Source organism: Mus caroli, chromosome 12 (genome assembly GCF_900094665.2).
Source record: "Mus caroli chromosome 12, CAROLI_EIJ_v1.1, whole genome shotgun sequence".
Taxonomy (NCBI): Eukaryota; Metazoa; Chordata; class Mammalia; order Rodentia; family Muridae; genus Mus; species Mus caroli.
This window is the reverse complement of record NC_034581.1, coordinates 25,015,008-25,029,789: the sequence shown is the minus strand read 5'-3', so window position 1 is coordinate 25,029,789 and position 14,782 is coordinate 25,015,008. Positions and strand designations below refer to the sequence as shown.

General features: G+C 47.2%; 1 protein-coding gene across 5 annotated transcripts in view; it reads left to right on the top strand.

Moving 5' to 3' along the window:
* The first annotated feature begins 1,023 nt into the window (after positions 1-1,023).
* Positions 1,024-14,782, top strand: part of Dcdc2c (doublecortin domain containing 2C) — an 87,429-nt gene continuing 73,670 nt past the window's right edge. For all 5 annotated transcript variants that reach the window (XM_021179294.1, XM_021179292.1, XM_021179291.1 and 2 more), the window contains exons 1-3: positions 1,024-1,376; positions 6,479-6,530; positions 11,977-12,053. In XM_021179294.1, coding sequence (XP_021034953.1) covers positions 1,090-1,376; positions 6,479-6,530; positions 11,977-12,053 — 416 coding nt within the window. In that variant the 5' untranslated portion in view covers positions 1,024-1,089. The remainder of the gene's footprint in view (positions 1,377-6,478; positions 6,531-11,976; positions 12,054-14,782) is intronic.

Below are 14,782 nucleotides of genomic sequence, written 5' to 3'. Positions count from 1 at the left end.
AGCTACCCCGGTGCTTTTCTGACCGGAAGAGGCTTGTGCGGGGGTGACTTTTCCAAAGGCCCCCTTCCTGAAATGTCACCTTTGGAGTGGTTGGTGGTGGCTACTAGTGGCCACAGCAGACAGTCCCTTACATACCCTATGTGGTGCTGAGCTGGAATCTTATCTCAGTATGTGATGAAGGTAAGAAACAGAGGCTCAGAAGGTGATAGGCTTCCAGCAATCCCCAGTGTGAGTGTCAGATGGCTCTGCTCCCTTTCTCTACAGTGGGAGGCAGCAGCATGCTGGGAGGTCAGGATGGGTACTCTTGGCCCAGCGCCTCCTTACCCTTTCTTCTCTTCCCTGGGCTCCATCACTTCACCTCTCTAGTGCTTTATTTATGCTTCATGCTTCACCTCTCTAGCGCTGTTCTCTCCCTCCCCCTATCTCCCCCCCCTCTCTCTCTCTCGTGTGTGTGTGTGTGTGTGTGTGTGTGTGTGTGTGCGTGCGCGTGCTCTCGCTCGTGCTCTCCTTCTCTCGCTCTCTCACCCTCCAGCATCTTACTATCTTACTGGCTGGCCTGGAACTCTCTCTATAGACCATTCTGGCCTAGGACTCTCAGAGATCTTCCTGGCTCTGCCTCCCAAATATTGGCATTAGTGGCAAGCACCATATCACTCGGCTTTTCCTTTTCTCTTTGTGGGTCCTCACCTGACTGAGCTCTCCTGCATCCTCCCGGCCCTGGTTCTCTGTTTCACACTTCTCCCAGATTTATGCCCTCACTTGTGGGGGTTCTCTGTTTTGGACCAGTCAACTCTCTGAGTTTCCTGCTGCTCCCGACCTATTTCTCTGTTCTCACCAGGCTGCATTCTGAACCTTCTTTGCATCCTTCATGTCCCTGATCAGTCACCCCTGTCCTGCCTGTCTTTCTGTCATCCCTCTCCTGCCCGCCCAGTCACAATCGCCCCTGAACGTCAGCGTGTGCTGCAGGCTCAGGACCCATTAGCCAGGCAGCCCAGTCCCGCCTGTGGCCCGCAGCCCGAGGGAGTCCGTGGGTGTGCTGGGCGCCTCCTTGCACAGTTCTGCGTGTCCCGAGGCGAGCGAGCAGTGGCCATGGGCACGCGCGGGCCCTATGCGCTGGTGGACACCACACCGGCCAAGACCATCTTGGTGTACCGCAACGGGGACCAGTTCTATGTGGGCCGCAAGTTCGTGTTCTCCCGGCGTCGCGTAGCCAACTTCGAGGCTCTGCTGGAGCAGCTGACCGAGCAGGTGGAGGTGCCCTTCGGTGTGCGGCGGCTCTACACGCCCACGCGCGGCCACCCGGTGCTCGGACTGGACGCGCTGCAGACCGGTGGCAAGTACGTGGCTGCAGGCCGGGAGCGCTTCAAGAAGCTGGAGTAAGTGCAGCCTCTGAGATCTCTTCCTATGCAGGCCAATGCAGCAGCACCCTCTGCCCTCTGCACACAGTACACCTCACCCAGGGCCTCACCCTGCTCTCAGGAGCCAGCAAACCCCACTTGGGGTCTCATCCAGGGCATCTGGCAGCAGGAGCCATTGTCTCTAGGCCACACACAGAATGTGGGGTTCAGAGAATCCAAGGGAGCGTCAAAGGGGTACAGATAACGTTTGCATTATCCAGGCACTTTTATGGCGATGAAATAGATGCATGGTATTTGCGGGTGAGTTCAACACAGAGAAGCATTTAGGCACTATTTTCTTCACCTCTAAGTTAATGACATGTGAAATTGGGCCCCTGTCTGCTGAACAAAACTAGGAAATGCTTCTCCACCGGCACGGGTAAGGTGCCTTGGGTTCTTTCTGTAACTGCTGAACCACTGAGCAGTTAAAAATAATATTCACCAGATTAGAAGATTCTAATTGCGTGGCTAGCAAGCAGTTGTAAGTGATGCTAGCAGTCCTGGGGTTCCCCCCCCCCACATGAATAAAAGTTCTGTCTTCACAGAGCAGCTTGCTAAGAGATACAGTATGAATGCGCTGTGAGAGTCAAATCTTTTGGGGCTTTCACAGCGTCTGTCCTTTTCTTCAGTCTTGTCCTGGTAAGGCCAGGGGGTGGGGAGAGGATGTGACAGGAGATGGGAGAGATGACATTAAGGGTGGGTGAGAGAGCAAAGACCCCCTCTGAGTGGGACTGAATGCAGGCATCCCCTCCTGAGGAACTTTGGGCAAACAAGGTCCTGGGCTCAGAGTTCACGTTCTCATAAGTAAAGAAGGCTGGTGAAAGCCCACCTCACAGCCCCATAGAGGGGCACCTGTACCCGGGATGACTTTACATCTTCCTCTCCCCCTGGAGACCCCAAGGACGTTACTCAGTGATCATCCAGCCCCAGCAAGCTTCACGAACCCCTGGCTTGCTATCTTGAGGGACTATGCTATCTCTGGTCTGTTTCTGTGTTCTCTGCAACACTGAAGAACACATAGTGCTTTGTGTTTTTGTGTCTTAAGTTTTGGAATTAAATTTTGCATCGTTGGAAAATATAATGGTAATCGGTTGTCTCCTTCAGGGGGACTACTGTTTATGAGAACGTATGAAAACCAGGATTGTCTTCGATAGGGTTTCCATTGCTGTGAACAGACACCATGACCATGGTAACTCTTTTTTTTTTTTTTTGGTTCTTAATGGACTTTATTGGGAAAATTAGTGTAAAAAACAGACAGATTCATAAAATTTAAATAAGACAGTAAAATCTCATCTTGTAGCTATGGTAATTGCTATAGTAATCACAAATAAGGTGAGTCTAAAGTACTGCCTAAGCAAACCGTATGCAGTCAGCAGGTTTCTTTGCTGGCCCAAAGCAGGAGACACTGCGATTATTAGAAATGAGCCCGATGATGAATTTGCATCTCAAGCTGGAATAACAGGGAGCATGTTCTGATTACAGCGTCACAACACACTAGCCTGAATAAAGCAACTCCATTAATGTCCTGCAGCAGAGTCATGGCAACTCTTATAAAGGACAATATATAATTGGGGCTGGCTTATTGGTTCATAGGTTCAGTCCATTATCATTATGGCAGGAAACATGACAGAGACCCAGCAGGTATGGTGCTGGAGGAGCTGAGAGTTCTACATCTTGTTCAGAAGGCAGCTAGAGGAAGACTGTCTCCCAGGCAGCTAGGAGGAGGATCTCAAAGCCCACCCCCACAATGACACACTTCCTTCAACAAGGCCACACCTCCCAGGGCCAAGCATATTCAAACTACCACAAAGATCTTAGAACTGACTAGCAACACTCGCTTGGAAAAATGGAGAGTATGAGAGAGACTCTTAGGAAGGTTGACGGACAGGCCTGTGGATGGATGAGGTGAGGGGCAGTCCACACTGGTTTTAAAGAGGGGAACATGACCTTTACATTTTCTTTTTTTAAAAAATTAAATCGATTCAATTAAAATTAAATTAACTAAATTAATTAAAGTTTTAATTATTTAAGTAAAATTAATTAATTAGGTTTTTGGAGACAGAGTTTCTCTGTGTAACAGCTAGCTGTCCTGGAACTTGCTTTGTAGACTAGGTTGGCCTTGAACTCATAGAGATCTGCCTACCTCTGCCTCCTGAATCCTGGGATTAAAGGTATAGACTAAACATGCCCAGTTTCTTGTTTGTTTAAAAAAATAAAAGGAGGGTTTAGGATCTGGAGAGCTGGCTCAGAGGTTAAGAATACTCGCTCTTGCAGAAGGCCCTGGTTCATTTCCCAGAACTTACATGGTAGCTCACAACTACCTGTAACTCCAATTCTGGCCTCTGAGGGCACCGGGCATGCATGTGGTACACATACATACATACATGCATGCATGCAAGTACTCATGCGTACACATAAAATAAGCATAAATTAAAACAGCCACCAGAAGGACTGAGGTCCTGTCTATCCTAGGCAAGGATGTGCCATCCTGTTGGTGACCATAGCCGTGGCTCCCCAATTGCTTCCTTGTGGAGAGCCATCTTTTCTCTGCCTTGCCTGTGGGGGTTGGGCTTTGTGACTTGACTCTGTAAGGAACACATATTTTTTTTTCCTCCAACTCCAGGTTAATCCCTCTCTGCATGTGGTTAAAACTATAAAGATTGGAAACAGTAAAAAAAATGCATAGCATATTTTATTTTTTAAAACAAAGGAGCCTTAAGATACAAATCTTCAGCTACTCTGTATTACCATTTAAAATGTGCTTTATTCTGTGGGGACATAGAAGGCACTTTGAAAATCCTGAGGGTCAAAAGTTCTGGGAAAATGAGAGCATCTCTGAAGTCCTGTGCATGAGTGTAGGGTTCTCGTTTCAGAGTCTGGCTTCTGCTCTGTGCTGGCCTGCAGTGGGGTTTCATCACAGTAACAGTAACCCTAAGATAAACAGGATCATGGGGTGTTGCTGTGACAGACCATGGCCTGTGTCTTTGGAAGGATTGTGGGAGGATTTGGGGGCTTGGGGCAGGAAAGGCATCGAGTGTGCAAAGCTTACTGAACTGTTCTGTGGGAGCTTGGAAGATAATGTGGAGAGCAGTACAGATGATGGAGACCTGCCCTGTGAAGTTCCAGAGGGATGTTTGAGAGTCACTTAAAGACTCTACCAAGGCTGCTTGTTATTTTGAATTGAGAATCTGGTTGTGGTTAGACTAGAAGCACTGAAATAAAATCTTGGCTTTATTGGGATGATTGATGCTGCTCAGATCCCAGCAGTTCTGGAAATGCTACTATCAGCAGATGATTGCCAAGAATAGCAGTAGCTGTGGTGGACTGGAGCCTGCTGGAGCCTAAAAGACAGGCTGTGGGTGTTACAGAGGACAGAGCCTGAGATGTGACCCAGGCCCTTTGGAGGAGTAAGAAGCTCAGGAGTAAATCCCAGACACTTGTCATTGAGTGACCAATTTATACTGTGGGAGTTAGGTTTTGCTTTGATCTGATTGTAACTATGCCCCAGTTCTTCCCTCTTGATGGAAGAAAGTATTGAACTTAATTTTGATTTTTATAGGAGCCCACAGTTTGAGAGACTTTGAATTTTTAAGACATATTTTGTTTTTTTTTTAATACATTGAATATTTTAAAGAGACTGAACTTTTTAATGTTATTGAAGTAAAGACTGTGGGACTTTTGAAGTTCTTTATCTTTATTGTGATATTAGTATTAACTTAGGGATAAATTCAAAGGAGGTTCTAATTAAAAAGGCATGTGTTTGTATGTCAAGTTGACAAGGGATCAGTTGTGCTAGTTTTATGTCAACTTGGCCCAAACTAGAGTCATCAGAGAGGAGGGAGCCTCAACTGAGAAAAATACCTCTTCTGTGAAATCAAGCTGCAGGCAAACTTGTAGGGCCTTTTCTTAGTGACAGAGGGCAGAGGGCCCAGCCCATTGTGGGTGGTACCATCCCTGGACTGATGGTCCTGGGTTCTATAAGAAAGCAGACTGAGCAAGCCAGTAAGCAGTGCCCTTTTGTGGCCTCTACAGCAGCCCCTGCCTCCAAGTTCCTGTTCTGCTTGAGCTCCTGTCATCACTGTTTTTGATGATGAATGTTGTATGGAAACTGTGAGTGAAGCAAATCCTTTCTCCCTCAACTTCATTTCCCTCATGGTGTTTCGTCACAGCCATGGTGACCCTAACTAAGACAGGTAGGAACATTAAGGAGCTCAGGATCCCACTCCTTTAGTGACCTGTTTGAAATGGTTTCCTTAAACAGTCACTTGTTAGGACAGGTTTCCAGCTTCAGGGCTGCACTTCAGGGAGGGTGGATGTGAGGATGCCCACTCAGCAGCACAGTCTTGTCACCTGCTCTGAGTTTGCTCCTCGATGAGTAGAGATGACTACTGAGCTTGTGTGCTGGCCATCCCAGTCCTTGGGAGCCAGTGGCATGAGAGTGACAAGTTCTAGCACAGCTTGAATTACAGAGTCAGACTGTTTCAAAATAACCTAAAACCAAGCCAACCAACCAGCTAACCACCCACCCAGTCAACTAAATATTACTCCCTTCAGAAAATCAGAAGGCTGATGAATTAGGTAATTACTTTTCTTTAAGATATTAAAAAGAACTTATTTACTCTTTAAAAAATGTTTATGCATGTTTTGCCTGCATTTTATCTGTATACCATGTGCATGCCATGTGCCTGTGAAGGGCAGAATAGGGCTCTTGGATCCCGTGGAAATGGAGTTACAGATGGTTGTGAGCTACCATGTGGGTGCTGAGAACTGAACTTTGCTCCTCTGGAAGGACAGTCAATGCCCTTAACCACCAAGCCACTTCTCCATCCTTAGATCATTATTTCTAAGTTACTCTGATGAGTACATTCATATGAGGGAAGAGTCGTGTCACTGGAGAGAGTTCCACAAGGCAAGGCCAATTAACACACCTAGAGGTGTCCCCCGTCATGATGCTAATGTGGATTCATTTCTGATCTGTGGGGTTGTCTGTTTCATTGCTGACATTGGCTTCATGGGGTGGAGGGTACATGGTTCAGCGTGAACATTGCCTTTCTAACTATGATTTCTTTCCTTTTTTGCAGCTATATTCATATAGTTCCCAGAAAACCTTCAAAGATGAGAAAGTTGAAGGAAGTAAGTATTTGAGACTAACTAATAAGACAAACTGAATTAGGCCACTTTGGGAACAGGTTTTTTTTATCAACTCTAAGCTTTTCATGAACTGTCATTTGGCTTTACTGGTTTTCCCATTTCCTGTTTCCTGTTTCGTTATGTCTGTTCTAATTTGAAGACCTGACTGCCTTCCCTCAGGCTGGCACAGAGGCTGCTATGATTTGCACTGTTGTTAATCAAGCATTTGATTGAACCTCATAGGGAAAGGGCTGGGGAACCATGAACACCCCTCTGCTCAGACCTAGGTTGAATCCCTCCAACTCCCTCTAGCCTTGCTGTTCTGGAGGTTGTCAGTTTCTATCCCCACCCCACACTTATTCTTCTCACAAGGGAGGGGATTATCACCAACCCAGGAATGGCTGGGTCTTATCTGCTACCCCCTCCACCACTTTAAAAGGGCATAATTGAAGAGGATCAGAAGGGTAAAATTCCTCCAAGAACATTGTTGGTAGTGTGTGTGTGTGTGTGTGTGTGTGTGTGTGTGTGTGTGTGAAGGAGAGGGGAAGAGGGGGAGAGGGGGAGAGGGGGAGAGAGACCTCCAGCATGCACGTTCCTACTGTTGGTGAAAGAGAGGCTTCAGGTATTTGGTGGTGAAGATGCCTTTGTGGGTACAGCTAGGATGAGCAATATACTCCTGCTTCCTTCCTAGCCTCCCAGAGAAGACTGTACAAAGCACACTAAATAGGCTCAGTCATATAATTCACCATTAAAAAATTGTCTATGTGCGTGTATATTTGTGTGTGTTAGTGGGGTCATGTACATGCCATGGCAGGAGTGACAGCACTTATGTAGAGGTTATCTGATGACCTCCGGTGATCTCTCTTTCTACCTTGTTTCAAGTATGGTCTCTTAGCTTCTGAATGAGCCTGGATGGCTGGCTTTAGGGATTCTAAAGGTTTTCTCGTCTCTGCTTCCCATATACCTGCAGGAGCACTGAGGTTACCAGTGTGCATGCTACTGCATCTAGCTTTTCTGTGGGTTCCAGGGGTTCGAACTTAGATTCTCACACTTGCATGGTAAGTGCTTTACTGACTGAGCCACCTCTGCAGTCCCATGCCTTGTCATTTTTAATGTAAAAGAATTGCAACACGTCCTAAGAGATGAACACTGAAGCTCACATAGACTGACCCCACATGAACCTCAGCCACACTTGTCTATGTGCACACCAGGAGCCACAGTGCCATGCAGAGTCAGGGACCGGGCTGAAAAAAACCAATGTTTTCCAAGAGCTGCCTTTCTCCTCAGGAGATGCCATGCTACAAGTGAGTTTTGACTTGTTTCAGTTTCCAGACCTCATGCTTCAGAGTGGCTGACCTTGTGAGACTTCTCTGTGTAGTCTTCTGGGAAAGAAAGACACAGTTTGATTGCACAGAACTGCGTATTTAATATACAAAGTGATCTTGGAGTGACCCAGGGTGACCAGTATACTTAAAAAAAAGATTTATTTTATGTATATGAATGCTTTGCTTGGATGTATGTACGTGCACCAGAGTGTGCTTGGTACCTATAGATGACCTTCCTTCTTTACAAATGAAATAAGAGGGCCAACTGATAAAGTTCACTTGGTAGAAAACTTGCTTGGAATGAAGGAATTAGAGCTATCAGTAGTGGTTTGGCACTGTAATCCCAGTATTCTGAAGGTGGAAGCTGGAGGATCTGGGCTCTAAGCTGTCCTCAGCTACGAAGTGTGTTTGACAGTTGGCAAAGCTGTCCACAGGGTTGTGAGCTCAGGAAAATTAGCCCTACCCCTCTGCCAGCTACAGCATTTATGAGAGCGAGTCCTAAACCTTGTTCTGGATAGCCTTGATTGCTAGAGAGCCAGCCTTGCCACTCATCTCTGTTGAGGTGGTGTGGGTTCAGGGGCGATGCCTCCTCGCACTTGCCCCTCACCGCCTGTGGCAGTTGGGAGAGCTGGCCCTGGGGTCATGAGAGCAGTGAGCTGGCCTTGGGGTCATGAGAGCAGTGAGCTGGCCCTGGCCTTCATTGGCTGCAGCACTTAGAGCACTTGAAGGCCTTGGGGGAGTAAGCCCCCATACTTTGACTGGGTAGTGCAATGCAGCTGGCTCTGGAGGCATGGGTGTGGATGAGCTGGCCTTGAAGGCATGAGAGCAGCAGACCTGGCTAATCCTGCCTACTGCTGATGGTGGCATTGGTGGCCTAGCAAGAGCAGTGCTAGAAAGCTCACCCTGTGGTGCCCAAAAGGGAGAGCCAGTGGGCTGAGCAGCTCAACTACTACCCAGGCTCTGAGATGGCCCACCTCAAAACCTACATCATCTGCAAGCAGCTGGGATGTGTGAAAGGGCCAGTCCTGCTTATCCAAAGCTGCAGGATCTCCATGGCACGGAGCAACAACAGGATGACTGGGAGGAGTCTAGATGAGGTTCCAGTATTAATAGTGTCATAAAAGCCAGGCCAATGACTCATTGCAATGAACATTTGGAAGTGAAAATGTGTGGACAGAGGGATGTACCGTGGGACATACTGTAACATACCACAGCTTTCATGATGGGATGTCTTCTATGCTTTCTGTTTGTGTGTGTGTGTTTTTTATTTAGGGGGGGCTACAAGATCAAAGGGGATGGGGAGATGAGCAGAACTGGGGTGTATGATATGAAACACAAAGAATCAATAAAAAGTTAAAAAAGAAGAAAAACAACAAAACAATAAAATCTGGGTCTGGTAGTGCACAATTGTAAACTAATTAGTGCTGTCCACATGGGCATGGAACGCCTCCCACTGGAATATGGGCAACAGGTTATGTGCCACCTTGCCTTTCCCAGCAGTCAGAAACTGGCAATATCTCCCCAGCTTGGGGTGGGGCCTCTTAAGTCCCTCCCTCCCCTATGGTGGCCTGATCTTGTGCAGGTCATATGCTGGCAACCACAGCTACTGTAGATTTATAAATGAAATGTATTTGTCTGGAAGATATTATTTTGCAGCAATGTTATTTGACTTTTGGCTTTTTCACTCTTTCCGCCCCCTTTACAGAGACAGGAGGATCCCTGAGGCATGGTGGCTAGGTAGTCTATGACTCATTAGTTGAAGGGCTCCGGGTCCCACCAGAGACCCTACTTTAATAATCCAATCATTGGGGGTGGTCCTGAGGAATGTCACTTGAGGTTAACCACATGCTTCCACATGTATGTAATATATACCTGCAAACTTGAGCAGAACACACACACACACACACACACACACACACACACACACACGAGGTTGGGGCAGCAAGAGATGAGTTAGGGAGAGCTAGATGTGGACAGAGTGACTAGGAAGTGGTCAGTAATTCTCCTAGATCCAAAATAAGACTGAGATATGTAAATGGACTCACCTCTCCTCCCCTGTGCATGTTAGGGACTCTTATATTAATCTGAAGTACTTATTACAATATGATAGGTACTACATAATGCCTTTTATAAAACATTCATTTAATTATAAGAATTCTGTGAGGTCTGTTGTCTCCACTGTAAGAATTAGCGAACTGCTATTCAGAGAGGTTACTCAGCTCTGGAGCTGAGATCTAACCTGGGTCACACAGCTCCCTACCTGTGAGTCTGTGAAATGTGTCCCACTTCTGTCTCCTGGTCATGTGTCTGTTCTGGCTACTGGTAGTCAATGGGTACAGTAAATGTCAAAACCTGTGTGCTCTTCCAGGCCTGACACGCCATACTCCCTCCCTTCTTCTAAATGTGGTTCCCGGTGTTCAGGGTCAGTAATTCTTGCCTCTGTGTTGTGTGATGGGCTGTCCCTTATTTCCTAGTCTGTCTATCACTGTCTTTAAAGTAAATTTATTGGCGACTTTTTATTCTTATTTAGATGTCCAGACAAGCTCCCTAAATTAACAGACTATGTGCTATCGAGTGCTGAGGTGGGGACAGTTTGGGAGGGAGAGATGTGAGGATGGGACAGGCCTGCTGGATAGGCAGAGTAAAGCAGGACTTGGGAACCGGTAGAGCAAAGGTCTCAGTAGAAGCAAGACCTCCAGCCTGGTCTCAAGACCCAGATAGAAAGTGTGGGAGGGAGGTGCTTGCCAGACCAAAGTTCTTTGGTGCCTCTAGATAGATGTGGATTGGAAAGTGGGGGCTTAGCAGCCTGGGAAGTAGGGGGCTTAGCAGATTAAGGAGCAGAAAGAGACCATCTGGCATTGTGTGAGGTCTGAGGTACAACAGGACAACCCTACAGAGACAGCACCCCATACAGTATATAGTGTGAGACAGGAAAGCCCACCAGGCTTCACGAGGTGTTTATGAGGGATGGTTCTTCAGTGTCACTCTAGAGATAACTTTGAACTTTGGAGGGTAGTTAGTATGAGGGAGAGGAGAGCCCCGATTATGCTGAGCCACAGGCCCTCATACCTTGCCAAGCTTGCAGTCTATGTGGACAGGAGATAGGGTTACCAACTGACAGAGTATGAGATGTGTCAGGGAGGTGCAATGTTAGAGGCCTTACACCCCAGGTGGGACCTACCATGCTGGATGCTGGCCAGTGGTGATGGTGACAGGGAAGTGAGACTCAGGCAGGATTGACCCTATTACCAAGTGAAGGAAGTGGAAGGCGACAGAACAGTTGTGAGGTGGGAAGAGAAGCAGAAGGTATGACCCTAGAGGGTGGATACAGGGACAAGGGGTGAGATGTAAGGAAGGTCTCTATGCTGTTCACATGGTGGACTGAGGAACAGAGACCAGTGGTGTTGGCAACTCTTGATAGCATGGAGTGGTCCACAGGGTCTCTGCCGGCCTAGGGTGCTGGGTTAGTCTTTTGCCCAGCACAGGGGTAGCCTTGATTCTTCACATCCTGTCCTTTGGCTTCTCTGTGCATTCCTGGCCAACAGGCTGAAAGAAGAGAACTTTTGTTCTCCTGTGACAGGGTCCCCCCAATTGCTTCCTACTTGAAAATCTTGTGGTGAAGTCTTGAGTAGGTCTTACACTTGCCTCTGTATATTTATTCTTAGGAAAGAGCCCTGTAGACTTTGTGGATGTCCCACTTGGTGGCCATACTCCACTCTGTGGTCTGAAAAATGGAAGCCACCTCCTCCACGTCCCATCCTGTAATTTGTCCAGCAGACCATAGGGACACCATGGCTACCCATGGTGCATCACTGGTCTGCCCCTAATATGAGCCACGTACCCTCCTCAACTTTGTAACCCTCACCCCTGACACTCTTTGTGTCTCCCTCCAGCTCCCCAGCATTTGGAGTACATGACTTTTAGCCTACATCACTTCCACATGGCACCTACTGGTACTTAATGGATAATGATGTTGGACCCCTGGTACACACCCACCTTGAGTCCCTGGGAACCCATCCTTGGTGGTCTATAATCTTGGTGGTTTGGGGGTTGTCTTTATGGTTGGTACTGACGAGTGTTTGTGCATCTGAACTGACCTCTGAGCCCTGTGGTTTGTTTTGCAGATCAAGCCGGTGGTCCATTGTGATATCAACGTGCCTTCCAGATGGCAAATACAGAGCAGGACATCCCGATACATAAAGTGAGTTCAGTGTCGTGACTGCAGAACCAGAGCATGTCCTGGCTCCTTAGAGGCAGTGCTCTCCAGCTGGGCTACCTGTTCTCACATCATCTTCTGCTTCCTCTCTTTCTCTGTCTGACCACACACCACCTTCTCTGTGGTCAGCCCTCAAGTATCCTTCTCTGAGGATGCTGTGCAGTCAGGGTGCCACCATCTGCAGTAGCTTCCCTGAGGAGAAAAAACAGAGACACACTTAGAGCTTTGCTTCTCCCTCCTAGCTTCAAAGTCTCAAGGACTGTGCCTTGGAAGTCCCTCACCTTCAGTTTCTAGAAATGATCATTTAGAAGCACAGGCCAGGGGTTCCCATAGTACCCCTTGAAAGGCACAAACCCCCAGAGAACCAGAAGCTCAGCACCGGGAGCTTTTCTGGGAGCAGTGATGTGCATAAAAGGGGTAAATACAGTGTTTAAAACATAAAAACCAGAAGCCTGGCAAGATGGTTCAGTGGATAGAGAGACACCTGGCCCCAGGTCTGACAACCTGAGTTCAACTCCTGAGTACTCAAAAGGTGCCAAGAAAGAATTGACTTCTGAGAGGTTGTTCCCAGATTTCCACATTGGTTCTATACTCACACATTCATACACACATGTGCAAATGCAAAATAAATTTTTAAAAAAGTGTTGGAGCATTGCTTCAGTGAGTGAAGGTGCTTGCTACCGAACCTGATAACCTCAGTTCTATCCTTTGGACTCCCGTGGTGGAAGGAGAGAATTGACTTCTGCATGCTGCTTTCTGATCTGCACACAAAATCTGTGGCGTGTGCAAGCAGACACATGTATGCACAGGTACATGTGCACACATATTTGTGTGTGCGCACATGCACACACACACACACACACACACACACTAAATGCAATTTAAAAGTGCTTGAAAACTATCCAGGCTTCTCTAAAATAATAAAAGTCCTGGTGGTTCTAAATTTCACAGACACGATGTTTGGAGATCATGAGTCAGTCACACCTTTAGGAAATGTAACTTGCTTGTGAGTCCTGGTTGATGAAGATACACATTTCTGTAGCTACAGCTTGGGGTCATGGCCCAGTCCATCAGGGGCTCTTGCAGAAGATGTGTTTCACCTCCTGATTGGAGTGCTGGGAAGTTCCACTAGATGGACCCAAATAACCATCTAAATGCAGCGTCCTTCCACTACAGAAAAGGCTGATCACGTTGGCCCGGGGAACTTGAGACTGTGAAAGCACGTGGAAGTTAGGGATTCTGTGTCAGGCAACCAAGATAGGAAGGACTCTGAGCTTTCCTTGCAATGGAGTTGACAAGGTTTGCATGGCTTGTGGAATGTGGTTTTTGTTCTGTGATGGGAAAGCCTGGAGCTCCTTGGTGGGACACAGGGTACCACCTAGATAGCTGTGACCATAGAAGTGTAAAGTCTTCTATATTGGGATTGGAGGTTGAGGCTCAGAGTCAGGAGAATTGGTTCTGACCTCTGAGGTCACCAGTCTGAAAGGACATTCCCCCACCTCTGCTGCTCTGTGGTGGGCCCTCACTCTCAGTTCACTTTATATGGAGAAGTAAAAAACTTTCTTAGAAGTGAGCTGGCCAAAATGTTTCTAAATCCTGTGCATGGTTTCCCAGGGACTCCCTGCTCTGCATAGGAGAATGTTTTAAGCCAAGGAGGTGAGGTCATTAGAACTCAGGGATAACAGGCAGATATTTGATCTGTTGGTGAGCAGAAGAAGGCAGGGACAAAAGGTGACAGTTAAGATCGTGCTCCTGATCATGGGTAGAGGTTGACTGTGTCAGCATCATGTCTGCTGTATAGCTCTCAGGGCAGCTGTCTGCTTGGTCCATTGCTAGCTGCCCAAGGCTCTTGGTAGAGCTTCAGGTTGAAAGATCCATTTGGAAGCTCTGCCTGTCTCAGCAGTCCTTCAATTTTTAGTTGTGAGGCTTGGACCTGAAGTTTAACATCAGTGTATGCAATGAGGATGTGATGATTTGAATATGCTTGGACCAGGGAGTGGCACTATTAGGAGGTGTGGTTTTGTTGGAGGAAGTGTGCCATTGTGGGTTTGGGCTTTAAGACCTTTATCCTAGCTCTCTGGAAGTCAGTTTGCTCCTGTTTACCTTCAGAAGAAAAATGTTGAACTCTCAGCTCCTCCTATGCTGTGAATGCCGGGTGCTGCCATGCTCCTGCCTTGATGATAATGGACTCAACCTCTGAACTGGTAAGCCAAGTTCAATGTGGTCTTTATAAGAGTTGTCTTGGTCACAGTATCTGTTCACAGCAATAAAATCCTAATTAAGACAGAGTGGAAGCATGTGGAATCCCATGTGAGTTGAGTTGCTTGGTCAATGTGGTTGGTGTCCCCTCTAGGAGTGGTGGTGGTGGCTTACACAAGTAGACAACTTTGATGACTTTGGTCTTGGAGAAGGGATTTTGGCAGAAGAAGCATTTGGGAAACACTTAGAAGTTACACGTGTCAGAGTGAGGAAAAAGTGGCCTTTGCTGTTGGTCATAGAATAAAATCTGTCTGTTCCTGTGGAAGAGGAGGCTAGAGACAGCTCCTCTTTGCCTGTACCACATCACAGGGTTTGTTGAGGTTGTATTTGTGGTAGAAGAAGTGAAGATAACTGATGGTCAAGATAAAAGATGGTTGGAGTCCCAAACTCTCACTAGTGTACAGTATCTGTCATTTGTCCTTTCTGCAGTGAGGACTCATTGTATAAATGACATG